The following is a 24174-nucleotide window of genomic DNA, read 5'->3' as shown; positions in this document are numbered from 1 at the left end:
CACAATTATTAGAACCCCAGGAAAACCCTGAACTATTTTCATTTTATCGGCTTGCCCCGACAACTGTGACTGTATTGTGTTATGTCTAACGGCGTGTCGTGCGTCTTCTTCTCAATCCCTAACATCACAGATCCAACACCGGTGGACAGGCATTCCCGCAGTGCGTGTTCGATCACTGGCAGATCTTCCCCGGTGACCCAACTGACCCCAGCACGAAGCCGTACCAGATCATCCAGGATATCCGCAAGCGTAAGGGTCTGAAGGAAGGCCTGCCAGATCTGTCGCAGTACTTGGACAAGCTGTAAACGCTTCGGCCGCAGCAGCAGCAGCAACAACAACAAACCCATTTATTAATTTACCAAGTACATTTATAAAATCGAAGCTGTGTGTTGTGTGTGGCTGCTGCAAAACCATCCGCAGCAGGACAGCCAACACAGCACAGGACTTATTTACACACAGAAGCAAATCAGACACTCAAAAGCATGGCATGGCGCGCGGGCGGTATGATGATTTGATTTTTTTTATTGGACAGAGAAGAGTTTCACACGCACACACCAACACACACAATACAGTCAGGCAAATTGGGACTGCTCTGTGGGACCCCACATCCAACCACAGAGGCGCAGGCTCCCTTTTTCGCATGGCCCCCGACAACAACACCACCCCAGTGTGTGCTAATTAATTTACCCACATAATAAGGGATGACGATTATAGGAAAAAGAAAAGAAAAGAAAAACAAACGTGTGCGTGGTTAAGTTAACGTTTTCTTCTTCATCTTCTGATGGGATGGCTATAAGTTGGAATTTACAATTACAGCAAATAGAGAAGAATCCGACGCACGACGCCGCTGCCGCTGTGCTTAAACTAACGGCGGGGCTCTAACGTCGCGAAACAAAAACACAAAAAAGGCTTGCTGGTTTTTTTTTATCTTAGATAACTATTTCTATTTCTTGGTTCGCATTGGGTCATAATGGTGGGATAGATGTGTTGGAGGTTGTTGGGTTTCATTTACAGATTGTAAGTAAGATGGACTTTCCTGGCTCGAGAGGAGAAGATCGGAGGGAATCATCGGTTGCAAGAGACTTTTGGCTGAAAAATAGAAAATAAAAGGTAAGTTACATTCACTTGATAGTTTTATGCAACACAATATGTTACATCGTGTATTTCTGTTTCCTTGTACAGGGGAATATCGTTACAAGCAGATGGAACTCTTTGACGACTAATAAACAAAATGGTAAGTTATCTTTTCGTACACTTAAAACACATTTTAGGGACCGCAAAGAAAAAGAATTTTAAAATGATGATACAAACTAGAATGATTCTCTATGATCGTAAACTATCTCAAGCTCAACAGGACTGAAAGTATTCAACATTAGTGAAAATAGTCCTTAGTTGCTCGTGTGCGTACAATGCTATAACTTGTATTCTATCTTTCATTTTCAGACCCAACACAGCAAACGGATGGATTGACGATTGAACAGCAGAACCAAAACAATTGTAAAAGGTAAGCAAAGCTATCAATTATTATTTTTCTAAGAATTTATTGCATTTTATGTGATGAAAAACCTAAACCATGATACCAGTGATTGTTATACTCAAGTTCAACAGGCCTGAGAGACATTTTAAATGTAAAAAAACCTTCTTCGGTTTTAGATGGATTATTAACTTCCCCTTATTTTGTTTCTATTTTAAGATCTAAATACAATCCACGGAAACAACAAGCGGACGAACCGATTAATGGAATCTCATTCGTACTAGGTAAGCATCGTAATTTTAATACTTAATTTTCCCCGATTTAGCCATGTTTTTGGAGTGTTTCAATGATGTTAAATTTTTACATGATTCCATGATTGTTAAACAATTTAATCAAGTTCAACAGGACTGATATCGATACTAGACACACATTGCAATCCCAAAGCTTTATATTCAGAATTCAACTTATCATTTGTTTTTCGTTTCGTGTTCTTGTTGCAAATCAAATAGAAACAAGGAATCGGACCGCGTGAGTTTGGCATTTAGACACTTAAAAGGTAAGTTTCAACTTAAATATGTATACTTTATCTTCGAGCTCTATTGCATGTGATGTTGTAATATCACGGACCTGTACGCATTACAACAGTGAACGATACGTGATTACTGATCCAGCTCTTGAACATATTTATATTATTTGTGGACGAACAAACGAGACGATTAACTCATCCTATCTTCTTTGATTGCAGGTTATGTTGCTGTTCCTATCTCCTTTATTCCGCTGTATTCGGGATTAATTCAAAAAAGGTAAGTTTAAAATAGGGTGTTTGTTTGCTCTTTGCTAGTTTGCATGTGATGTTGTAATATCACGGACCTGTACGCATCACAACAGTGAACGATACGTGATTACTGATCAAACTTAGTTAAAAAAATCGATTCTTTCTGGAGCTCGAAGTTCCAAATAGAGCAGACAAATAATGTGAAAAAATATTGTATTTATATTTACGTTTGTTCTCTTTGTCCTAATTTTATTTCAGAATCTTGTGCAATAGTCCATCATATCACTATCAATAATCACATATCACACTATTATGAAATCCATTCATCATCGAGCATCTTTTGTTCATGAGGTAAGTTAAAGACGAAGCGCCTGCACTATTAACATCTAAAGAGCACCAGCACCAGATTTAAATTGCACTTTCCCTTTTTTAATGATGATCTTATATCACGGACCTGTACGCATTACCTCAGTGATCGATACGTGATAGCTGAATACAATTTAACAAGCCTTATTTATTTATAAATCTGGTGTTTGCAATGCTGCTTACTTAGAGCAAGCTGTTCTTTACATTCTGCCGTTGGGAGACAATCAATCTAATCCTGTTTTCTTCTCCAGTTTCAGGTTTTAGCTACCTTCAACATGATCTTACCGGGGAAATCTCTCTTGCGGCGGGTGGGTATAGCGCAATATTGCGAGGACAGGTATTTCACCATATATCACAATTTTTAGAGCATAAGTGGGTTACCGTTGGGGTTTTTTCAATAAAGTTTTCATACAACAAACTAACCTTGTATTCGTTATTGCGTATATGCGCGTTTAAATTGAGAAAAGAAAACACTCTTAGATTGTTCTTCACATCCATTAGTTCCTTCATTCGTTCGAACACTTTTAGTTGGATTTCATTTATTTTAAACGCTTTTTGTTGTCGACTTTTTTTATTTACAGTAACAATAATCGTGTGCTTTAGGCTCTAGCTCTTCCTGTCCGATACTAAACTGCGACACTCTTACACACGAAAAAAAAGGATAAGATTCCTGCGTTTTTACCCTAATTTCCTTCACTAAGTAAGCAAATGTGCCATCATCATCATCGCGCCAGGGGAAAGGGGGGAAGAGTGTGCCCTCATTTAATTAATGCATACGTTTTCCGGTTTCGGTTTTGTGTGTGTGTAAACCCAACATGCTTTTATTTCGAAGAAGAACCACCCCCCATACTGCTGTCCCCGTGGTGATGGCTATCGAGCGGTGGCAGTGTCGCGTCCAGCTTCGAACTATTTTCACTCAACGTTCCCAGCAGGTTCTGCGTGTTGTCGTCACCGCCCGCCTGATGACCGCCGGCAGCTGTCCTCGAGCTGGCTGAGAGATTGCTGTAGATCTGCATTGCTTGTGCTACCATCGACGTCACGTCGGACGCGGTCGACGGTACGATGAGCGTGTTGTTGTGTTTGGCCAGCTTCTCGAACGCGACCACGTACTTTTCCGCCACGCTCAGCGATGCCGCACTGCGGCCATGCTCGTTCGCCAGCGATTCGGCCACAATTTTCAGACTTTTCGCACGCGCATCGGCCAGCGCCATTATGGCGGCCGCCTCACCATTCGCCCGATTGATCTCCTCCTGCTTCTGCGCCTCGGAGGCAAGGATGCGCGACTGTCGCTTACCCTCGGCCACGTTAATGTCGGCCGCCCGGACACCCTCCGACTCGAGGATCGCGGCCCGCTTGCGCCGCTCCGCCTCCACCTGCATCTGCATCGCTTCGTGCACCCGGCTCGGCAGCTTGATGTCGCGGATTTCGTACCGCAGGCAGGAGATGCCCCACGCTTCGCTCGCCTTGTTGATCGACTCCACGATGCTGATGTTGAGCGATTCGCGCTCCCGGAACACCTTGTCCAGTGACATCTTGCCCAGCTCGGAGCGCATCGTCGTTTGGGCGAGCTGGGTGATGGCAAACTCCGGGTCCTCCACACCGTAGGACGCGAGGTACGGGTCGAGAATGCGCAGGTACAGCACACCGTCGATGCTGAGCGTTACGTTGTCGGACGTGATGGCGGACTGTTTCGGCACGTCTATTGCGATTTCCTTCAGACTTTGCACGTACTTAACCCGGTCCACCACGGGCAGCAGGACGTTCAGGCCGGGCTCGAGGATGCGGTGAAATTTGCCCATCCGTTCCACGATCCATGCCTAAAAGCAAACAGCAGAGACACATTAAGGGAGAAAGTTTTCCAAGGGCGGAGGGCAGCTTTCCGTTTACCTCTTGCTGGGGCACAAACATTATGACCGTGTTGATCGGTGTCGATCGGTGGCGGACCTGTGTTGCTTGCAGTGCCGCCAAGCTGGGTGGCGATTGCAACAGACCCTACGGAGACAGGACAGAGAGACAGAATTGTGTATCATTACATCAGAATGTACGCTGGAACCACCGTCGGCGTACTTACACCATTGCTGTTGAGGGTCGCTGCCGCAATACCACGCAGCGGTAGCCGGCTGATGAACGCACTGGAACGTATCATATTATGCACTTTTGATCGGGACCGTGTGCTTTCGGATGTTTTGTCCGGCTTACGGAATCGCTGCACTCTGGGGGATTCGGGGTTTTCTTCAATTTTTGATTATCAATCGTCGGCAATAATACATTTGACAGCTGAGCCCCTGTCGGCCGTGCTGTCAAGTTGACGTTGCAGGGCGGTTGCACGCGCGTGCACTTGAAGGGTTAATTTGAAATGGATTGGAAAAAGAGACCGAGAAATTGGAATAAAAATTTGTAAAATCGTGCTAATAAAGAATTTCAGGAAATTTTCTCTCGTTAATTGTGTACTTTCAGCGTGTAAAGCTTTTAAAAAAATCATTAATTTCAATTTAAAACTTACACCGTGCCGTTTCTGTTGACAGATGCACCACCGTACAAAAACCATCACAACAAACACTTCTAACCTCACTCTTCTTGTTGATTTTCGCTCCAGTCGAAAACATGTGCGCCCGCGAGTAGTGCCGGAATTTTCCGTTTATTCAGTGGAAAAGTGATACATTTCCTGTAAAGGGCAGTCGAAAACGATGGCTATCGAAACGATTCATCGCCCGGGTGCGCTAAAGCAAACCAACAAAACACACAAACACGGCAAACATGCGTCGAAGCGTGAGTTGGAACGCGTGGCGAAAGGTAAGGGTTTGTCGGTTTTCTCCTTTTGGAATCTCCACTTAATGGGTGTTTTTATACCTCTCCCGGAACAGGTAAGGTAAACCTGAAAACACTGACCCGCCGGCCGAATCGGCAGCAGTCGCGCGATGAGCGACGCCAGCAGGCCAACCAGCTGCGCAAAAACAAACGCCAGGAGGCGATCGCACTGAAGCGGGCCATCGGTGGAGCACTGACGGCACCGTTCCTGACCTGCGTGCTGCCCCTGAACGATATGATCGATCCGAACTCGGCCATGGCCATTCTGGAGGGTTGCGATCCGGAAGCTACCGTGATGAAGATTTCGGATCGTGTTCGTTACATGAAGTAGGTTGTCCTGGGCATGCGAAGAGGGCCTTTTTCAATAATTTCACTTTGTCACCTTCAGCGTGCCACGATTCCGGCAGCGGTTTTCATTTGTAATCCCCGAGACTGGGCACGGCCGGGAGCTGAACGTGCTCGACGCGCTTAAAGTGTGTGATTCCGTCATTCTGCTGCTGACCGCCGTTGCTGGCGAGACGGACGAAGTGATCGATAAGGCCGGTGCGAAGGTGCTGAACATGGCCCTAACCCAGGGCCTCCCCACTCCCATGGTTTGTCTGATGGACATGGAATCGATCAATCCGAAGAAACGCTCCCAGGTGAAAACCAACATCCAAAAGGCCGTTTCGACCGTACTGCCCGACGAGAAGGTGATGCAGCTCGATAAGCTAACCGACGCACTGAACCTTTTGCGCCGCATCGGTGGCCAAAAGCGCAAGGTGACGCACAATCGCTGCAATCGGCCGCACATGCTGGGCGAGCGGGTCGAGTACGTACCGAGTGCGCCCGAACCGGGGCAGTCCGAGCGCCCGACGGGAACGCTAAAGGTGACGGGATTTGTGCGAGGCGTACCACTGTCCGTCAACCAGCTCGTCCACATACCGGGGCTGGGAGAGTTTCAGCTCGAATCGGTTGCCTTTCCGACCGATCCGTACCGGATGCGTAAGCTGGAGGATGGAGAAATGTCGAGTGAGGAGCAAAAGCCCCCGCTGGTGGCGGATCCGGACCAGCAGACCAGTTTGCAGCGCGAGAACGTACCGGACGCGATGGATGCGGAGCAAACGTGGCCGACGGAAGATGAAATTGCAGCTTCGCGTGCTGGTAAGGGATTTTACTTTCCCATTTCAAGTGGTTGTTAACAATATTAAACAAAATTTCTTTCTTTTAGAGAATCAAAAGAAGCTCATCAAGCGCGTCCCAAAAGGTATGAGCGACTATCAAGCCTCCTGGATACCGGACATCGAGGAGCAGGATGAAGATCAGGACGACGACGACGACGATGATGATGATGACGATGAGCAGTACATGTCTTGCGAGTCGGACACGGAAAGCAAAGTAGGCGGCAAGGACGGCGAAACCGACGACGATGGTCAGCAGTTCGACGAGATCAGCGTGTCGGAAGAGATCAGCGCCGACCGGTACGACAAGGAGATGGATCTGGAGGAGGAGCGCAGCACGCTGGCCAAAATCCAGGCGGCAAAGGTGGACGAAATATTCCCCGACGAGATCGACACACCGGCGGACCGGCCGGCCCGGGAGCGGTTCATCAAGTACCGTGGGCTGGAATCGTTCCGCACCTCCCCGTGGGACGTGAAGGAGAACCTGCCGTTCGATTACGCCCGCATTTACCAGTTCCAAAACTTTGACCACACCAAGCGGCGCATTCTCCGCGAGGCACAGCAGAAGGAGGGCGACGATGTGGTAATGCCGGGCTGGTACGCTCGCCTGCACGTGAAGAATGTGCCGCAGGATCTGTGGAATGCTTTCACATCGGCCGGCAACGGTGAGCGACTGATCGTGTACGGGATGCTACCGCACGAGCAGCAAATGTCCGTCATGAACGTGTGCTTGAAGCGAACGCAAAACTCAACGATTCCGATCCAATCGAAGGAACGGCTGATCGTACAGTGCGGCTACCGGCGGTTCATCGTGAACCCGATCTACAGCCAGCACACGAACGGGGACAAACACAAGTACGAGCGGTTCTTCCGCCCGGGGATGGCGGTGGTGGCGACGTTCTTCGCGCCGATTCAGTTCCCGCCGGCACCGATCCTTTGCTTCCGCGAGAATCCCGACACCTCGCTGTCGATGGTAGCGTCCGGCAGTTTGTTGGCGTGCAATCCCGACCGGGTGGTGCTGAAGCGTGTCGTGCTGAGTGGCCATCCGTACAAGATTAATCGCAAATCGGCCACGATACGGTACATGTTCTTCAATCCGGACGATGTGGCGTACTTTAAGCCGTGCAAGCTGCGCACGAAGTTGGGACGGGTTGGGCATATTAGGGAATCGCTCGGTACGCACGGACACATGAAGTGTGTGTTTGATGCGCAGCTGAAATCGCACGACACGGTACTGCTGTATCTGTACAAGCGTGTGTTTCCCAAGTGGACGTACGAGGATTGTGTCGTATCGTGCCGTGACGGTGAAGGTGAGGGAGGTGAATCGAGCGCCTCGAGCGTGGTGCCGAAAGGCGAACGTTCCGTAACGTTCAACGCCAAGGTGGAAATGATGCAGGAGTGAAGAGTCGGAGGCGGGGTTATTGTGTCGCTATTGAAACTAAAAAAAATACAATTATATTGCATTTCATCACTCGAAGCAAACACCATCACTTTGACGAACGATCGTTACATTCGAAAAAAAAAAAGACAGAAGCCAATGACAGGGTGCGTAGTAGTAAAAATTGGTTTTAAAATGTATTTTAAGGTGCTTGAAAGCACTAAAACACTTTAACCCCTAGCCCCATATAAAACGATAAACTAATCGAATCATCACACACCAAAACTCCTCATAGTTTGCACACTAAATACCTCTCTCTGTTCCAGTGTTTCAGCAGAAACTCGGCCACCCGTGGCGCCACCCGCTCCGGATGGGACAGATGCACATGATGCTTACCCTCCACTAGCGCCTGCTCGAACTGTCCATTGTGCGCCACCAGCGCGTCGATCGTTTCCTGATGATACCGTGCATCCTCAAACAGTGGCGTTTCCGTCGTCTTCAGGTACAGAAACGGCACCTTAATTCTTCGCGCCATCTCCAAATTCACATCGTGCGACCACACCAGCCCATGGTTGTGTCGTATGCGCCGATCCGTTAGCCGGCGATAAACCCCCGTCTGCTGGCCGGACGGTTCCAGTGCACGGTACAGCAGAAAGTGGCACGCTTCGCGACTGATCGACTCATGAAACCCGGCATGCATATGCTCCACGTACTGGTCGTACTGGAACTGCTTCTCTTCGGCACTGCGCCCCGCTTCGGCTGCACCCAAGTCGAGCGTTTTGGGCAGCGAATCGGCCAGCAGAAACAGCACCATATCCGGATCGAGTATGAACGGTTTGAGCAGATCGAACGACACGAGCAGATCGACCCGTTCGGGAAATACGCCCGCAAACACGTAACTCATCACGGCACCGATCGAGTGGCTCATGAGCGAAATGCGCCCCCAGCCGTAGTGTTGCATCAGATGGAGCAGCAGGCGCAGTGTGTCCAGTGCGTTGTAGGCGACCCCGGCCGGAAGGTGTGCGGACCGACCGTGCCCAGGGATATCGATCGCCAGGAAGCTGATGTGCTTTGGTAGCAGCGGAATTAGGCGATCGAACGAACCGGCATTATCCATCCAGCCGTGCAGGCACACGATCGGGCGAAGATCACGCGGTCCCCACCACTTGCCGACCAGCGCACCGAAGGGTAGGTCAATGCGTTCCTCTTGCACCTTTGCGGAAAGGGGTACACTTTTGTAATGATTTGTGTGTGTTCCCATTTTGCCAGGGTGATCCTGCTTACTTACACCGTGCAGCTGATCGTTCTGCTGTACCATGCGTCGCTTCGCCTCGGCCATGATGAGTGACACTAACCCGGGAGAGGCAGAGGCATACACACACTACACAGATACGGAAGAGCTCAAACTCAAAGAGGTCTAGCTCGGTTGACCGAGCAGCGGGTACGTGTAACGGAAAAGTTTTGGGACTCCAACCAATCTTCGGAAGTCTCCCCACCATTGCTCCACGTGTTCGTGGTGGTGGTGGTGGTGGTGATGGAAAAAAACCGATCGATCGCGTAGCTCACTCTTTGTGATTATGTGAGTTGGCAGCGGTTGGGGATTAAGTTACACGCGCGTGTTAGATAAACCATCCCCCCTCTCCCACTCTGTTTTACCTTAAACCTGTCACGAAGATCTTATTATTGGGGTGATTTTCGTTCGAACTTTCTTTGTGGAGAAACAACGCCACTTTTGGGGTGGGGATCACTTACATAAATTGGTTTGAAGCTCTAAGGCGTCTGTTGCTTGCCTTAACGCGGAGGCTAGACCGACAGAATGACCTTGAGATTAATGCCTCGCCTCGTGCCTAAAACGTGCGTAAAAGCTTCGTATGCAAATTTAAACGCCTAAAACTAGTTTCACGGTGAATAGAATTCTTTAGGGGCGTTTTTAGCAAAATGGGGGTAAATCATTTTTATAATAGAAATTGTTTATTTATCACAAAAATACATTCCCCAAAACCCGTAGATAACATTAGCTTCCCCTCCAAAAAACCAGTCCCCATCGAACACACCCGTCCTAAAGCTTACTCGCCATCTCCTCATCCCTTTGCCAGTAGCGATTCAGAAAGTCCGCCACCACCGGCGCCACCCGCTCCGGATGGGACAGATGCACATGGTGCGTGCCCTCCACATACCGCAGCTCAAACCGCGCATTATTGCGCTCCAGTATCTCGATCACCTCGTCGTAGTACTGCTTCCGCTCCCAGTACGGTGATTCCGTTGCCTTCACAAACAGAAACGGCATCGTTAGGTTCAGCGCCAACCGTTTGTTAACCTCCTGCGACCACAAAAACCCGGTCCCGTACTTTAACCGACTGTCCCGCGCAAAGTAGTACCGGTCGGGGAATTTGGCCGATTTGCGCAGATTGCGCTGCAGCAGAAAGGGACAAGCTTCGCGGGTGATCGAGTTCACCGCACCCTCGTACAACCGATCGACCGTTTCGGCGTACGTGTAGGACGGTGGTTCCGTCCTTTCCTGATTGCGCAGATCCGCCCGCAGCAGCTCGGGCGTTAGTTCCGCCATCATCGATACGAGCCCTGCGGGGCGAAAGATTTGCGGCTTGAGCGCATCGAGCGAGATGAGCAGGTCGACGCGGGTCGGGAAGATGGCCGCGTACGCGTAGTGCAGCACCGAGCCCATCGAGTGGCTCAGGAGCGATATTTTGCGCCAGCCGTACTCGTGCATTACGAAGTTGAGCAGATAGAACACGTTCATCGGCTGGTAGGACATACCGTCCGGGATGCGGGAGGAATACCCGTGGCCGGGTAGGTCCAGCGCCAGGAAGCTCATGTGGGACGGCAGTAGCGGGATCAGTGTGTCGAACGTGCCGGCATTGTCCTGCCAGCCGTGCAGGCACACGATCGGGCGGACGTTCCGGGGGCCCCACCACTTACCGGCCAGCTCACCGAACGGGACGCGGATGCGTACCTCCTGTACCTGTACCATTTTAACGGGGGAAGAAGAGAAGCCACTAGTGAAAAGATGTTGTTTGGTGTTGCACGCAAAGGGCAAGACTTACGCCGTGTTCACGATCATGCCGCTCGACGAGCGTTTCCAGCGATTGCGTGTCCATTTTTTTCTCTCAATCCCAATTACGCGACCCAGAGTGGATGTTCGTGTGGTCACAAATTACAGCTCGATTCGATACGGAGCAAAACGCACTAACGCTCTCAAGCAGCGGGATTGCCGGAGCCGTTCGCCACCTTTATCAACATCTTATCGCGCAAAGATTTATGCGCACTCATGGCCGCAAGTTGCACTGTTATTACGCAGACGGGCGATGTTTAGCGTGCGGAGAAGTTTGGCGTATGACGCGAACGCCTCGTAGATGCGCCTCATGCGCTCACGCACACACTGACAATCAAAGGGGGAGGTTGATTAAGCAGTTGAAAAGGGAGAGGTGCTCCCATTTTTTCTCTTTTTTGCGTTTAAAAACATGAACTAATTAGCTCTTATATTTCTCCCTTGCCTACAATTAAACCGCCATTAAACCCTGTACACCGTTATTTTACCTAATGTTAATACCCGCTTTGTACCCTTCAGACCCCGCAGTTTAAAGCTTGCTAACTACGTCCACCTCCTTCTGCCAGTATCGTCGCAGGAAATCCACCACCACCGGTACGACATGTTCCGGCTCGGTCAGATGTACATGGTGCGATCCGGGCACGTACACCACCTCATACTTGGGGTTTGCTTTCTTCAAAATGTCCACCATTTGGTCAAAACCCTCCTTCGAACCGGGGTACGGTGAATCCATCGCTTTCACCGTCAGAAACGGTGCCGTTATACGCTTCCCCAGCTCCGCATTGACATCGTCCGACCAGCCGGAAATGACGTTATATTTCATACGATTGTCCCGATCGAAGTAGTACTTGCCGGGAAACTTGCGCGATGGCTTTATGTTACGCTGCAGCAGGTAGGGACAGGTTTCGCGCGACACCGAAGCAGCCGTCCCTTCGTACAGCCGGTCCATCATCTCTTCGTACGTGTAGGATGGGGGTTCCGATTTTTCCTGATTCCTTAGATCGGCCTGTATAAACTTCAGCACCTGTTTGTGCATACGCTCCGGGAAGCGGTCGGGATAGAAGCTGAGCGGCTTGAGCGCATCGAGCCCGATCAGTAGATCGACCTTGTCCGGGAACAGGGCGGCAAAGATGAACATTATCACTGCGCCCATGGAGTGTGCCATCAGGGACACCTTCGACCAGCCGTACTCGCGCATAATGCGAAGGATGAGTGGGATACAGTCGACCTGGAAGTACGACATACCGTCCGGGATGCGGGAGGAATATCCATGGCCGGGTAGATCGATCGCCAGGAAGCTCACGTCGGGCGGCAGTAGGGGAATGAGCCGATCGAACGTACCACTGTTATCGAGCCATCCGTGTAGGCACAGGATGGGGCGAACATTTTTCGGTCCAAACCACTTCCCAGCGATGCTGCCGTACGGGACGGGAATTTGCACTTCAGTTACCTTGGTGGAAGTGGAAAAGAAAGCAAAGAAAAGGTAAGCCGGTAAAGCTGTAATGGAATCTCCTCTAAAGGCCACGAAATTGTCTTACACCGTTCTGTTTGTCTTGCAGTTCGATAAAGCGAATCAGCGGATGATGCTCCACGTTACTGATGGCTCGACGGCTCTCTTCATCGTCTTGCTGCGAGGCGGTACGATTGGTTTGAACTGCTCGAGCCTGCTTGGATGCCATGATAACCGTGCGGGGGCTGCTGTGCCTTTTTTGCTCCGTGGTTTTCGTGTGTCTGCTGCCACCTCGCGTTTGGATACGATTGATAATGGGGTGAAACGAGTGGAGCTCTACGATGCATGGGTTTGTGTGTGCGTGAAGAGAGCAGTGCGTGTGCACTGAACTGTAAATGGTGCACGGAAACCCGTAAACCCTTTACGGGCAGTTTGGTTAGGTGAGTATGTAGGTCAGTAGCAGACTGTCATGAGATCATTTTCCTATTAGATTTTCTGTTCAGCTTAAATTCAGCGGTTTTAAAACATTTAGGAAAAAACAATTTAATAATCATTTACTATTGGCCAGGAATAACCTTCGATCAAGTTGATTGAATTTTACACGGTTTTCTTTAAAAAATAACTAGAAAAATATCATCTAACGTCCATTTAATCCATTTGTTACATGCATCCAATTGGAATGTGCAATCGTACTCTCTAGATTAGTTTTACTTGATAATCTAGTTGGAAATCTATCAGATACCCATTTCAACGGTTCAAAACCACGTGCTTCGGAGCAATTTGATGCTAAAAAAACGTCATTTTCAATCTTTTGTGATTTATCCTCAATTAATCTTCACATTTATTGCAATAATGAAACGTCTATCCAGGTAAAACATCCCGTCGAGGTAGTTAAGTGAATTCTTTCAATCGTTTGTTTTTATTACTCTCTAAATCAATAAATTAACCCCGCATTGCCCGCGTTCACCTCTTAACTAATTTCATCCTCTCTCCTCCTTCCAGTACTTGCCGAGAAACCGTCCCACAATCGGCACCACCTTTTCCGGCTCGGTCAGATGCAGATGATGCGTACTGTCCACAAACTCCAGCTCAAACTGTGGATTGTTCCGCTTCACCAGCTCCACAAACTCATCAAAGTACTTGCGCTCCTCGTAGTAGGGCGAGTGTTTCGCCTTGATGAACAGGTACGGCTGCACCACCCGCTTGGCAAGCTCCAAATTGATCGCCTGATCCCAGCCCATCCCCAGCCCGTACTTTAGCCGGCTGTCCCGCGTAAAGTAGTATCGGTCGGGATGGAGCGTTGATTTGCGCGTGTTACGATACAGCAGAAACGGAGCCGCCTCACGTGTGACCGATTTGTTCGTGCCGAGATGCAGCCGTTCTATTAGCTCCTCGTACGGGTAGGCCGGTGGTTCGGACTTTTCCCGATTCCTCGCATCCGCCAGCAGTGACTGGGGCAGGCGTTTTTCCAACCGACCCGGAAATTTGGCCGCATCGGCAATGTGAGGTTTGAGCGCATCGATGCCAATGTAAAAATCGACCTTATCGGGGAAGGTTGAGGTGAACAGGAAGCTTATGATCGAACCCATCGAGTGGCCCATTAGCGAGAGTTTCTTCCAGCGGTACTCGCGCATCACGTGGAACAGGCTGAGCGTGTTGTCCAGCGTGTGGTACGACATGCCGTCCGGGATGCGGGAGGACAGCCCATGGCCGGGAAGGTCCAGCGCCAGGAAGCTCATGTGCTTCGGTAGCAGTGGGATCAGCCGATCGAACGTGCCCGCATTATCCTGCCAGCCGTGAATGCACACGATCGGCCGTACGTCCCGTGGGCCCCACCACTTGCCGGCAATCTCACCGTACGGCACCGGAATGCGCACCTCCTCCACCTGGAAGTGTTGGGAAATAGGGGGAGAATGATTTATGACCGCTTCCACTGGACTTTGGTCTCTTCGCACGCGCTCGCTTGCGCCTACTTACGTCATGTTGCCGATCGTGCTCCTCCACCAGATCGTGCGCCTGATGGTGATGGCTGTATCGTACGGCCGTCCGCTGAACGATTCCTCTCGTTTCGTGGGAAAACAGTGACCCGAGCAAGGATTTCACCAACATCACACCGCTGCCCTTAACCACCATGGTGATGAAATAACCTTCTCCTTGCGGTACAGGGGTTTTGTGGCGAACTGTGCTGGCACTCTCCCGCCGTGTGTGCGCGTTGTCAACTGATGCTGCTGATATTAACGCACGATGAACAGGCAATTTTATGCGATGGAACTACACCTTATCACGGCACACACTTCCGCATTGTCTCGTCCAGTGGGTTTGTGTGTGTGTGTGTGTGTGTGTATGGAAAAACACGCTGTGGGGACACCAAGCATTACGACACCAAGGGGCACATTGTTTCATTCATTTCATTTTGATTCAGCTGGCAAAGGGAGAGCGGGACTTGACAGCGTGTACCGCGTACGCATGTGTGAGCGGCACGTTTTTAGTAACGGACTCGGAATTTCAAGCTTACTTGAATGGGGGGTGAAGTTTCCATAGCAAGAGCAAGCATGAGCGAGAGATTCAACACACCGTAAGGGACAGTTCAAGCCGGTTTGAAATTGCTCACTGCTTCAAGGGTGCAATGCTATCGGTTGAAGGGTTGTAAACAAAGTAGGGTAGTGTTGGTGACATTCACCCGAACATATGATTAGAAGGGTGATGTTACATTCATCCCTTAAATGTTGGCTTATTTTTTTTTATTAAATTTAACTATTTTATGCATTGGAAATATTGTTTTGCAATTTTGTGTTATTTTAAAAATTATAGTTTAAAGATGGTTTTGATTTATCAATGGTTATTTACATTAAATTGATTTTTTTAAATTAATTTTTGAAAAAAATATTTTTATCTTTTGTTTTATTTAAAATTGCATAAACTGATCACCACCTCCGTGGTTTTGTTCAAATTGAGGTAAAGAACCAAGCAACTGATTGAATGAACGAGCGAAAAGGAAATTGGCGGGTACGGATCTACACGATAATGCTTATCAGATGCACGTGCTTTCCGCACTTATTTCCTAGCAAAGTGTTGCGGTTTTGGAACGTTTCTAAAGCCTCTTAAATAGCAATATGAACAAAGAGTGTTATCTATCTCTTAAGGATTTAAATTTAACGATTAAAATATTATTTTAAAATTACTTTTCAACTCTTTAATGCCCTTAATTCATTCTATTGCGATAGCAGCACCGTACAATCATCGATCGATGTCTCTCTGTGTGTAACCAGGGCCGTAGTAATCGAATCACGCGCATCTTGCCACTTGAAAATCGTATCTCATTTAAATAGCCAATCGTTTCAACAGCGCAACTTAGCGCAACTCTAGATATTGTAGTGTGTTATCATGCTTGATAACGGGCAAATAACTAGCGCTTATTTTAAAACGAATCTCAACACCCCACTCGAACAGCGATTGGTTTCAGTTTCGTATCCGTCAACGCACCGGTAAGATCGGCCGGCCTGAGAAAGGGCACGTAAGGTTTCCTTCCCTCTACATTTCCCCGTTTTCATTCGTCGCCTGCACGCTTAGTCATCGCTGCCCAAGCGGGCACCGTAATAGGATCCAGCCGTCTACCGACCTTCCCGTTTCCGTAACCCGACGAGAGGAGCTACCTGAAGCAGAAAAGAGGGGGAGAGGGCGTGCTGCTTATAATACAGTCACAGTGGCGAAAAGCAAAAGCAAGGCAAAGAAAAGGGAGCGAGAGCAAAGCCGAAAGCAAACACCACCGGGCCCGAAAAAACATGGCTAAGCAAATCGGCTTCGGACGGGCTGGAGGAGAAGACCTACTGATAACGCATCATACTCACCACAGTACATGTCGCTGCAGATCGCTCATCAGCAGGGTGGCATTAGTCGTGTTGTGTTTTGCGCTCGCCACTAATCAATACCAGTCGGGATCGGGGACAGTTGTAGTAGCAGCAGCAGCAGCAGCAGCAAGTACCACCACACCGCCCGTACAAGTGACCCGCTGGCTGGGGAAGTTATCCCGCTACGTACAGTTTCGCGGCGGAAAGACACCGTTAACCTGCCAGGGAATGATGGAAGAAGGTGGACCACCTTCGGAAAGTACGCTGATCACGTGGGAAAAGCAGTACTCCCCATCGGCGTGGAGCGTTCGCTTTCCAACGCCCGCCGAAGTGATCGACTTTCATGTGAAGTTTGTAAAAAGTGGTTAGTGGTTTTTTTTTGTCTCATCCTCGCCCGTGGTATTCGAGATTATTCCTAGATGTGGTCGTGCACAATCACACGCTAAATCAACGCTTTTCGTTACAGAAAGCGACAAGAACAGGGAGCAGCTGGAAACGCTGCTGGACGTCCCGTACGGCAGTGGCGATCGGGACAAGGTCGACATTTACGGTGAAAATCTGCCCCCGGATGCACCGCTGTTTGTGTACGTGCACGGTGGCTACTGGCAGATGCTGGAGAAGGAAACGTCCGCCTATCCGGCAAAGCCGCTCGTCGACCGTGGCGTGCGCGTGATGATCGTGGGCTACGAGCTGTGCCCGGAGGTAACGCTGGAGGAGCTGGTACGGCAGATGAAGGCGGCCGGAGAGTTTGTGCTGAACTATGCCACCGAAAATGGTGTCCGGTGAGATAGAGGGTGTAGCTTCCCCTTTTTTTTTAATTCATTCAACAACCGTTTTCCTCTCTCCACACGCATCTCCAGACACATCTCGATCGCGGGCCATTCGGCTGGTGCTCACCTGATCGCTAGCATGCTGGACCGTCCGTTCATGGATGCGGTTGGCGAGGAGCTTGCCCTGCTCAAGGATGTGTATCTCATCTCGGGCGTTTACAATGTGCAGGAGCTACGCTACACGAAGAGTGTGAACAAGGACAATCTGCTCGGCATAAGTGATGCGAATGCAAAATCGCTATCCCCGCTGTACGCTAGCTACGAGCATCTGCGACCGATTGTCGAGCAGCAGCAGGGTGGGGCGCTACGGTTTCACGTGTACGTTGCCGAGCACGATAGTGATGTGTTTCGTGAGATGGCCGTTAAGATGAGCGAATTGTTGCGATCGTACGGGATGCGGTGCGATCTGAGCGTGCTGCCCGGGCTCGATCACTTCGATATAGTGGAAAAGCTTGCCTCCGCTGACTACACGATCACGGCCGCTATCTTGGCCGGTGTGGCGGCGACTGGGGAGAAGAGTTAGGGGAAAAGGGGGGTAAATAATGTGTTAAAACGATCGTTTTTTTTGAATAAAATTTAAATTGCAATACTCACGCCGTTGAGGAGAGTCCATTGATTCCATGTGTTGTCATGCAGCATACCGGAATTTTCTTTTCGGCGAGTGATTTACACTGACAATGTACACAAACACTTTCGTGTATGTTAAAGTGGAAAAATACGTTTCGTCACATGAATTTTTATTCCGATGTTTTTGTGTGTTGTTGTCTTTAGACTCTTTTCTTTCATTCCATTTTCACAGAATGGCTCGTCTCTCTCTCTCTGGTCAACCAAGAAACCTCCCATACCGCATATCCATTGATTTGGGATGGATTTCCTGTACTACACGTACACACACACACACACACACACACCCATCTTCCCTATCGTGTGATTTGTTTGTGGAAAAGCTTTCGGTATTTCAGTCGCTTGACAAATATCTGTCCGAATTAAAGAAGAGAAGCAGCACAGTTATGGTGGACCGCTTCCGATTATGCTGCAGCAATTACATGGTCAAAATTTTACACAGAAAGAAAAGGGGGGAAATTAAATAGGGGCTCTTTCGCGGGGGCTTCTATTCATAGAAGGAAGGGCCCGGTCGTGCTCCTTTCGTCTGGATTTTTGAAATCTAGACTAGATACCGTCGTCTCTTTATCTCCTTTACAGTCTATGTTAATTTTAAGAAGAAAGTAAAGTGTTGAAAGGAGGTTTTCTTGTGGAAAGCTAAACTAATGAAGGAAGAGAAATTGTGCAAGTAAGAGGAAAAGGTTCGAAAAAATTGCACCTGTTAACACTTATTTTTACAACATTTCGACTTCGGTTCGTAGCCTTAGACCCTAGAGGCCTGGAGCTTTCTTTTCGGACCGCTGCTGCAGCTGATTCACGATCGCACAACACGAGATCAGGCGAAATATGATAAACCCTATTTACACGCTCAGCTTGGTGGTGTTGGTGATGACGTTTGGCAAATGCTACGAATCTAGCACTATTAGCTCATCGTCATCGGAAATGACCACATCCTCGAACGTGTCCGGTCGGACGTTCTCCTTCGTGGTGGATTCAAATTCGTCCTCATCATCGTCTTCCTCGTCCTCCTCGTCGTCATCCTCTTCGTCATCATCATCATCCTCCTCGTCTTCGGTATCGTGTAGTGTGGTGGTTTCCGTTTCTCCATTCGCAACGGTGTCTTTACTGTTGGTGGCGGCCATAGGCTGGCGGCTTGTGTCCGTAGTAGCACTCCGTTTATTGCTGCTACTGCTGGATGGCATCGGTGCGGAACTTTGGCTGGTATTAGTAGTAGTAGTAGTAGTGGTGGTGGTGGTGGTGGTGGTGGTGGTGGTGGTGGTGGCGGAGGTGCTGCTACTTTCCTTGTCCGCTTTGTGCTTCTTTTCGTGCTCTTCCTCCTTATTGGTTAGTTCCTTTTCGGCATATCTTTGGGTGGGGGAGAAGAATAAATCGTAATTATTACATTATTTGGGAGATTTTGTCCTCAGAGATTTGTGAGAAACCCTGTATAGAGCGTTTATAGAGAAAAAGGGATATGAACGCAGTGCTGAAAAATTGTCACTGTCAATGTCGTTAAAAAAATCTGACTGAATCCATGTCAGCGCTACGTACTCAATTGTGATGATCAGAGGTGAGACTCAAACAGTTGGTGCGACCATCACATGTTTCGTGACATTTTGTGCAACTATCTCTTGGTCACCTACTTGGTCGTGACATTTTGTGTCGGTGATCATCACGATAGTCATAGGAGATATGCGATGCTTGCGAGTGGTTCCAAGAAACAAAATGAGCATGTCGCTCTGTTAGATCCCACTGACAATATTCAAATATCCCAACTATATGCCAATAGTGTCGTGATTATCACCGACAGAAAATGTCGTGACCAAATGAGTGATCAAGACCTGTGATCATCTCGGTAGGGTACGTGAGCTGCGCTCAGCTTGTCAGTCAGAGTTTCACGTTTGACTTAAGCACTCACACGTCGTTTTTGGGCATGTCATGACGCACTTTCATTGAGTATCAGCAATGAGCATCAAGCTACCACGTTCATATGTTAATTGTTTTCGTTGGGGCAAAATCTCGTGATGCTCATGACATTTTGCAGCACTGCATGAACGCAAACAACGCGATCGTAGGTTCACTTTGAAAATTAACGCTCATTAGACCACATACTAAAAGGACCTTGATACTCACTTATCAATGATTTTGTTCACCTTGCTGTAGTGCTTCCCGTTCTCCTCCAGCTTTTCCCGCAGCTTCGGATCGACCGTAGCCGGATCCTTCTCCTCCCCCGTATGGTACATCACCGTCTCGTACAGGTCCGTCTTTCGCCGCTTCTGCAGCTGCTTTCCCACCTTGATGAACGCATCCTGCGCGATCCGGTTCATCCGCTCCACCCCCAGCCCATACGCGTGCTTAATGTTGCAGTGCTGCAAACACTTCAGCACATCGCGAAAGTTCGGGAACGTGTTCGTCCGATTGACGAACTGCGACAGCGTGCGATTAAACTCCCCGTACTGCGTGCCCTGAAAGCAGATCGGTTTCCGCACCAGCCGGTGCGCATTCTTGCTCTCCCCCGTGATGTCGCACAGCTTCTCGTACACCTCGAACGCGCGCTTCTTGTACCGCTCCGCCATCACGTAGGTGGAGTTGGTTTCGTGATTGAAGTCCACCTCCGCCTCCTCCATCTGCTGGATGCGCTTCATCAGCACGTAGAGCGTCCGGTTGAGGCGCGTGATCTGTCGATCCTTTTTGGTGGTGGTGCTGCTGCTGCTATTGCTTTCGGCACTGTTGTTCGCCACTCCGTCAGCGGTGGTTGGACTTGTGGCCCTCGTGACGGGGACGCCTGCAGCGGGATTGTCTTTTTCGTCGGCAGCGGTTGCCACGGAGCGCGACTTTCGCCGCGCATTCAGCTCCTCCACAATGTTCGCCAGCTTGAGAAAGACGAGATTCGGTGTGGCCCGCACCTCGGCCGTCACCTTCGTAACCGCCTTTTTGAAGCTTTTCGAGCCAATGTAGTCCGGGTGCACGATCTCGTAGTACCGGATCAGCTTGCGCTCGATCAGCGTTTCCATGTCCTTCGAGCTGTCCGCCTTGCGGCACGCATCGAGCAGCTCCTGGAACTCTTTGCCGATAGGGTTCTTCTTCTCCACGGTCGGTTTCTTCCCTTGAGCTGAAGATCTTTTCTCACTCCGACCGGTATTGGGGCTGCCGCCGGTATTGTTTAGCTCCGTCGTATCGTCGTTCGCCGTGCTGCTGCGGGAGCTGGCCGGTGTTGACCCCTGCACCGAGCCGGAACGTTCCCGCCGTTTGCCACCATCACCGTCATCGCCACCGACGGCGAGCTTTTGCTGGTACTGCTTAATTTCCTGCTCCCAATCGTCCGAGTAGGTGATTGGCGCGAAGTTTTCACTCCCAACGATAATGGGCCCGCTGGCACTGCTGCTGCTGCTGCTGCTGTTATTGTTGTTGTTGTTGTTGTTGTGGGGAGGTGTTTTATCGTTCGACCACCGCCTTTCCGCCTGCAGGTTCGACGCGATCGTGATCGGTTTGATGCGCTTCCGCTGTGGTTCCTGTTGTGCTGCACCACCGCCGCCTGCTGATGATGCTGTGTTGGATGCACCACCGGCTGATGCACTGTTTACACCGTTCGGCTTAGAATTGCCAATGGCGGAGGCAGCGTTCCCTGTGCCCGCGGGCGATAGTTGGGCGGCTTTGCGCTTCTTCACATTGGCCGGGCTTTCCATAATCACCTAAAATGGCAAAACGAAACCAACCAAACAACAAACCCTCCCCCATTGTTAATTATGCTTGTGTTTATCTGTACGCGCGCCTGTACGGGCGGGCTGTCAATTCGGGAATGGGCAATACACACAGCAAAAAAAAAGCGACAGTAGACAGTAGGCGCGCTAAAAGTTGGATCTCGCTTTCTTTTCTGCTGCTGCTTGCTCTTCCGATGCACTTTCGCGCCCACTGTAATCCACTGTAGCCTGGTGGCGGTCGTAGGGATAAAAACAAATTAAAGTGGACAAAGATAACTCACCCCATCATCCGAGTCCGAATCGAGCACAATTACCGACGACGATGGTTCCATGATGGTTTACAATTTCCTGTCCCGAAAAACATTTACTTATTTATGCACACACACGCAACCGGTCCCTCGTCGACTGTTCGCGCGCGCACACATTAGCGTGTTTTAATTTTTCTGTTTTTTTTTTGGTTTTTTTTCTCCCGAAAGCGTGCAATCGTTTGCTTCTCGCCTCTACACACAAAGCTCGCGGAGAGAGCGACGCGACGTCAATTGCCTTTCATGCGTACCTGCCTACTTTTGCTATTCGCATCTCTGTACAGATCATTATTACGCGACCTACGATGGCACGCACACACAGGACGGAACGTGCACGCACATCAACACATAGAACGTGTGTGAGAAAATAGGCACACATAAAAAAAAACCATACACATCCAGGGCGCCCTTGCATTGCACTTCTAACGATGCATCTTTAAGGGTTAATTTGTTTGCGAATACGCGGTATGGTTGTGTTGGTGTGTGTGCGCGCTGTCATTCTTTGTCAATTGCAGCCGTGTGTTGATCAACAATTTGTTCTATGCGCTGCTTTTGGGAGCGTGGAAAAAGCGGGAAAATCGTTGAAATTGTGCAATATTGGGGATTTTTAAGGGATAGTTATCCTAAAAAGAGCAATTTTGGACCAGCAATAATTAATCTTAAATTGCTTAATGTTTTGTTTATCTAATGCACATCCCATTAGGGTCATATCACGTACACATATGCAATTACGGGCGCAATTTTGATGTATACATGTCATTCTGGTAGAGAACATATTGGGTATATCTGTAAGTTAGGTAGTTAATTCTAAATCCAAAAATAATTACCCAATCCGTAGAATTATTTGATATTTAATTTGAAATCATTTCCTAAGTGACCGTTAACGATAACGGACAATATGATCGATCGAGGGTTACGAAGTTTTCTTTTTTTTTAAATATATATAGAAGCCAGAGGACTCAAAGAAGACTTACTACTACTCCAGAGGAAGGGGTAAAATAAGCATGCAATTTTTAGCAGTTTCTTACATCATTAAAAAAAATCTAATGGTTATTCTACCAAACAAATCAATACAGGACTAGAGTTCAAATGACAGTTTTAATTTTCATTTTTTAAATGATAAAATTAGGTAGTTAACCATTTCTTGCAATCGTGATGTTTGTCATTGAAGGCTAATAACTTCGATAAACAATCAGCATCCAGCAATGATAAATCTAGCTATTTGTTAAGGAGAAGTTGTTTTAGTTTGCAGCTGTTCGCTTTTTCAAGACAGTTTTGCACGGAGAGACGAATGAAGCAGAGATGTCCGAAAACTCTATACACTAAACAACCAACCGTTTTGCATGCGAAGATCCCTTCTTATTCGTAGGAAAGATAAAGCTTGTCTAATAAACCACAAATAACTCATCTAATATGTACAGCATTTGTCATCGCACTACAAACGAAATGAAATCATTTCACACACCACAGATTAAAGATTTTTACGGAATTTTATTCACATGCCCCACCAAATACAACATATTATGTATTTTAATAGTTCCTGAAAGAAGAAAGAATATTACCATAATTAGTACTAATCCAGAATTTCCAAAATAGAAAGGCCAAAAGGAATATAAACTTACTTGGACAGGATACCGTCCTTCTTGGCCAGACGAACGATGCAATCGTCCGATTCGCCCATACGGCGGATCTCACCGCAGATGGCGTACACCTTGGACGTGTCCAGCATGCGGCCAGTCTCCGGGTCTACGTCGACGATGTTGATCTGGATGGAGGCATGATCCTTGGCGTGGATGATGCGGTTGCTCGAAGAGCTGCAGAATCGCAACACGAACAGAGAACGAAAAGTGAGGTTAGGCACGTAAACAAAATCCGGGCCCACTGCTGGACGATGGTTCACACGGCAATCACACCCCACTAAACCCGGATTTTACACGGTTTTTAAGGCAAAGTGCTTGAAAAAAAAGATGTAACGAACGGGATCTTGGCTATCCTTGGCTGATCCCTTTTCCCGACACGTGTTTATGATGGGTGTGTGCGTGTGACACCATCCGTACCGAGCACACAGGGGTCCCATTCGCCCGTGCATGCGAAACTTACCACTTGCGGGGGCAGTACAGATCAACAAACTCTCCGGCATCGTTCTCCATTTTGGATTGCTACGGAAGAGAAAATGTGTTAGCAAGCGATTTCGGCACAATTTTCGCTTTTTGTAGCAATTTTACAAGGTAAAAAACTCACTTTTAGTCAGAGGATTTCTGGACCGACAACAACGATTGACAAATGGCGGCGAAAGAAAGAGAGAAGGAAGAAATGTGCGATAGCGGCATTTGACAGCTGTTCCGCGGTTTGACAGCTGAACTGCAAGAACGGGATCTGGCGACTGCAAGATTATCTTGAGCATTGGAA

General features: G+C 48.7%; 10 protein-coding genes and 1 long non-coding RNA gene across 14 annotated transcripts in view; 4 read left to right on the top strand and 7 right to left on the bottom strand.

Annotated features, from left to right (window-relative positions):
- The window catches only part of LOC121597906 (eukaryotic translation elongation factor 2), a 5324-nt gene extending 4599 nt beyond the window's left edge, over nt 1-725 (top strand). For both annotated transcript variants that reach the window (XM_041924210.1, XM_041924211.1), the window contains exon 5: nt 131-725. In XM_041924210.1, the coding sequence (XP_041780144.1) occupies nt 131-305 (175 nt within the window). In that variant the 3' untranslated portion in view covers nt 306-725. The remainder of the gene's footprint in view (nt 1-130) is intronic.
- Nucleotides 726-2036: 1311 nt separating this feature from the next.
- On the top strand, nt 2037-3037 carry LOC121597935. The gene is made up of 3 exons (XR_006005487.1): nt 2037-2277; nt 2508-2600; nt 2867-3037. It is a non-coding gene; the product is annotated as an uncharacterized LOC121597935 (long non-coding RNA).
- Nucleotides 3038-3393: 356 nt separating this feature from the next.
- LOC121597919 (stomatin-like protein 2, mitochondrial) lies at nt 3394-4894 on the bottom strand. The gene is made up of 3 exons (XM_041924244.1): nt 4687-4894; nt 4503-4607; nt 3394-4432 (listed from the first exon to the last, which is right to left on the bottom strand). The coding sequence occupies exons 1-3, from the start codon at nt 4759-4761 to the stop codon at nt 3437-3439; spliced, it is 1176 nt and encodes a 391-aa protein (XP_041780178.1). The 5' UTR covers nt 4762-4894; the 3' UTR covers nt 3394-3436.
- A 286-nt stretch (nt 4895-5180) lies between these two features.
- On the top strand, nt 5181-8054 carry LOC121597907 (pre-rRNA-processing protein TSR1 homolog). Its single transcript, XM_041924212.1, has 4 exons — nt 5181-5408; nt 5480-5750; nt 5812-6566; nt 6634-8054. Exons 1-4 carry the CDS (start codon nt 5303-5305, stop codon nt 7983-7985), a joined length of 2484 nt encoding a protein of 827 aa, XP_041780146.1. The 5' UTR covers nt 5181-5302; the 3' UTR covers nt 7986-8054.
- A 79-nt stretch (nt 8055-8133) lies between these two features.
- Nucleotides 8134-9617, bottom strand: LOC121597926 (probable serine hydrolase). Its single transcript, XM_041924258.1, has 2 exons — nt 9250-9617; nt 8134-9174 (listed from the first exon to the last, which is right to left on the bottom strand). Exons 1-2 carry the CDS (start codon nt 9298-9300, stop codon nt 8251-8253), a joined length of 975 nt encoding a protein of 324 aa, XP_041780192.1. The 5' UTR covers nt 9301-9617; the 3' UTR covers nt 8134-8250.
- Nucleotides 9618-9922: 305 nt separating this feature from the next.
- LOC121597925 (probable serine hydrolase) lies at nt 9923-11117 on the bottom strand. The gene is made up of 2 exons (XM_041924257.1): nt 11024-11117; nt 9923-10941 (listed from the first exon to the last, which is right to left on the bottom strand). Exons 1-2 carry the CDS (start codon nt 11075-11077, stop codon nt 10021-10023), a joined length of 975 nt encoding a protein of 324 aa, XP_041780191.1. The 5' UTR covers nt 11078-11117; the 3' UTR covers nt 9923-10020.
- A 440-nt stretch (nt 11118-11557) lies between these two features.
- On the bottom strand, nt 11558-12812 carry LOC121597923 (probable serine hydrolase). The gene is made up of 2 exons (XM_041924249.1): nt 12567-12812; nt 11558-12478 (listed from the first exon to the last, which is right to left on the bottom strand). The coding sequence occupies exons 1-2, from the start codon at nt 12705-12707 to the stop codon at nt 11558-11560; spliced, it is 1062 nt and encodes a 353-aa protein (XP_041780183.1). The 5' UTR covers nt 12708-12812.
- Nucleotides 12813-13360: 548 nt separating this feature from the next.
- LOC121597922 (probable serine hydrolase) lies at nt 13361-14901 on the bottom strand. Its single transcript, XM_041924248.1, has 2 exons — nt 14456-14901; nt 13361-14364 (listed from the first exon to the last, which is right to left on the bottom strand). The coding sequence occupies exons 1-2, from the start codon at nt 14609-14611 to the stop codon at nt 13459-13461; spliced, it is 1062 nt and encodes a 353-aa protein (XP_041780182.1). The 5' UTR covers nt 14612-14901; the 3' UTR covers nt 13361-13458.
- Nucleotides 14902-15782: 881 nt separating this feature from the next.
- Nucleotides 15783-17749, top strand: LOC121597917 (kynurenine formamidase). The gene is made up of 3 exons (XM_041924236.1): nt 15783-16690; nt 16793-17108; nt 17187-17749. The coding sequence occupies exons 1-3, from the start codon at nt 16261-16263 to the stop codon at nt 17677-17679; spliced, it is 1239 nt and encodes a 412-aa protein (XP_041780170.1). The 5' UTR covers nt 15783-16260; the 3' UTR covers nt 17680-17749.
- A 109-nt stretch (nt 17750-17858) lies between these two features.
- Nucleotides 17859-22163, bottom strand: LOC121597910 (daxx-like protein). Of its 2 annotated transcripts, XR_006005484.1 has the most exons (4): nt 21742-22163; nt 19893-21451; nt 18478-19124; nt 17859-18133 (listed from the first exon to the last, which is right to left on the bottom strand). XR_006005484.1 is itself a non-coding variant. In XM_041924219.1 (3 exons), the coding sequence occupies exons 1-3, from the start codon at nt 21790-21792 to the stop codon at nt 18665-18667; spliced, it is 2070 nt and encodes a 689-aa protein (XP_041780153.1). In that variant the 5' UTR covers nt 21793-22163; the 3' UTR covers nt 17859-18664. The 2 variants fall into 2 exon arrangements, 1 of the variants encoding a protein (XP_041780153.1); XM_041924219.1 differs by having other exon boundaries at nt 17859-19124.
- Nucleotides 22164-23236: 1073 nt separating this feature from the next.
- LOC121597929 (40S ribosomal protein S21) lies at nt 23237-24119 on the bottom strand. 2 transcript variants are annotated; one of them, XM_041924262.1, is made up of 4 exons: nt 24007-24118; nt 23866-23924; nt 23388-23579; nt 23237-23305 (listed from the first exon to the last, which is right to left on the bottom strand). In XM_041924262.1, the coding sequence occupies exons 2-4, from the start codon at nt 23913-23915 to the stop codon at nt 23296-23298; spliced, it is 252 nt and encodes an 83-aa protein (XP_041780196.1). In that variant the 5' UTR covers nt 23916-23924; nt 24007-24118; the 3' UTR covers nt 23237-23295. The 2 variants fall into 2 exon arrangements, with proteins under 2 accessions (XP_041780196.1, XP_041780197.1); XM_041924263.1 differs by lacking the exon at nt 23237-23305 and having other exon boundaries at nt 23384-23579; nt 24007-24119.
- Nucleotides 24120-24174: the final 55 nt, after the last annotated feature.

The sequence above is a fragment of the Anopheles merus genome, chromosome 3R, assembly GCF_017562075.2.
Source record: "Anopheles merus strain MAF chromosome 3R, AmerM5.1, whole genome shotgun sequence".
NCBI lineage: Eukaryota > Metazoa > Arthropoda > Insecta > Diptera > Culicidae > Anopheles > Anopheles merus.
The sequence above is the reverse complement of the archived record's forward strand: the minus strand, read 5'-3'. Positions and strand labels throughout refer to the sequence as shown.

Excerpts from the sequence above, each read along its gene's own strand:
- LOC121597926 (XM_041924258.1), bottom strand. The coding sequence starts at position 9,300 with ATGGCCGAGGCGAAGCGACGCATGGTACAGCAGAACGATCAGCTGCAC. Across the intron at positions 9,175-9,249 it reads AGAACGATCAGCTGCACGGT|GTGCAAGAGGAACGCATTGA; the intron begins GTAAGTAAGCAG and ends CTTTCCGCAAAG.
- LOC121597929 (XM_041924262.1), bottom strand. The coding sequence starts at position 23,915 with ATGGAGAACGATGCCGGAGAGTTTGTTGATCTGTACTGCCCCCGCAAG. Across the intron at positions 23,580-23,865 it reads CTGTACTGCCCCCGCAAGTG|CTCTTCGAGCAACCGCATCA; the intron begins GTAAGTTTCGCA and ends GCGATTCTGCAG.
- LOC121597919 (XM_041924244.1), bottom strand. The coding sequence starts at position 4,761 with ATGATACGTTCCAGTGCGTTCATCAGCCGGCTACCGCTGCGTGGTATT. Across the intron at positions 4,608-4,686 it reads CGACCCTCAACAGCAATGGT|GGTCTGTTGCAATCGCCACC; the intron begins GTAAGTACGCCG and ends CTGTCTCCGTAG. Across the intron at positions 4,433-4,502 it reads TGTTTGTGCCCCAGCAAGAG|GCATGGATCGTGGAACGGAT; the intron begins GTAAACGGAAAG and ends GTTTGCTTTTAG.
- LOC121597923 (XM_041924249.1), bottom strand. The coding sequence starts at position 12,707 with ATGGCATCCAAGCAGGCTCGAGCAGTTCAAACCAATCGTACCGCCTCG. Across the intron at positions 12,479-12,566 it reads TGCAAGACAAACAGAACGGT|GTAACTGAAGTGCAAATTCC; the intron begins GTAAGACAATTT and ends ACTTCCACCAAG.
- LOC121597910 (XM_041924219.1), bottom strand. The coding sequence starts at position 21,792 with ATGGAACCATCGTCGTCGGTAATTGTGCTCGATTCGGACTCGGATGAT. Across the intron at positions 21,452-21,741 it reads ATTCGGACTCGGATGATGGG|GTGATTATGGAAAGCCCGGC; the intron begins GTGAGTTATCTT and ends TTGCCATTTTAG. Across the intron at positions 19,125-19,892 it reads GTGAACAAAATCATTGATAA|ATATGCCGAAAAGGAACTAA; the intron begins GTGAGTATCAAG and ends CCCCACCCAAAG.
- LOC121597907 (XM_041924212.1), top strand. The coding sequence starts at position 5,303 with ATGGCTATCGAAACGATTCATCGCCCGGGTGCGCTAAAGCAAACCAAC. Across the intron at positions 5,751-5,811 it reads GATCGTGTTCGTTACATGAA|CGTGCCACGATTCCGGCAGC; the intron begins GTAGGTTGTCCT and ends TGTCACCTTCAG. Across the intron at positions 6,567-6,633 it reads AATTGCAGCTTCGCGTGCTG|AGAATCAAAAGAAGCTCATC; the intron begins GTAAGGGATTTT and ends TCTTTCTTTTAG.
- LOC121597922 (XM_041924248.1), bottom strand. The coding sequence starts at position 14,611 with ATGGTGGTTAAGGGCAGCGGTGTGATGTTGGTGAAATCCTTGCTCGGG. Across the intron at positions 14,365-14,455 it reads AGCACGATCGGCAACATGAC|GTGGAGGAGGTGCGCATTCC; the intron begins GTAAGTAGGCGC and ends CAACACTTCCAG.
- LOC121597925 (XM_041924257.1), bottom strand. The coding sequence starts at position 11,077 with ATGGACACGCAATCGCTGGAAACGCTCGTCGAGCGGCATGATCGTGAA. Across the intron at positions 10,942-11,023 it reads GGCATGATCGTGAACACGGC|GTACAGGAGGTACGCATCCG; the intron begins GTAAGTCTTGCC and ends AAAATGGTACAG.
- LOC121597917 (XM_041924236.1), top strand. The coding sequence starts at position 16,261 with ATGGCTAAGCAAATCGGCTTCGGACGGGCTGGAGGAGAAGACCTACTG. Across the intron at positions 16,691-16,792 it reads TGTGAAGTTTGTAAAAAGTG|AAAGCGACAAGAACAGGGAG; the intron begins GTTAGTGGTTTT and ends TTTTCGTTACAG. Across the intron at positions 17,109-17,186 it reads GCCACCGAAAATGGTGTCCG|ACACATCTCGATCGCGGGCC; the intron begins GTGAGATAGAGG and ends ACGCATCTCCAG.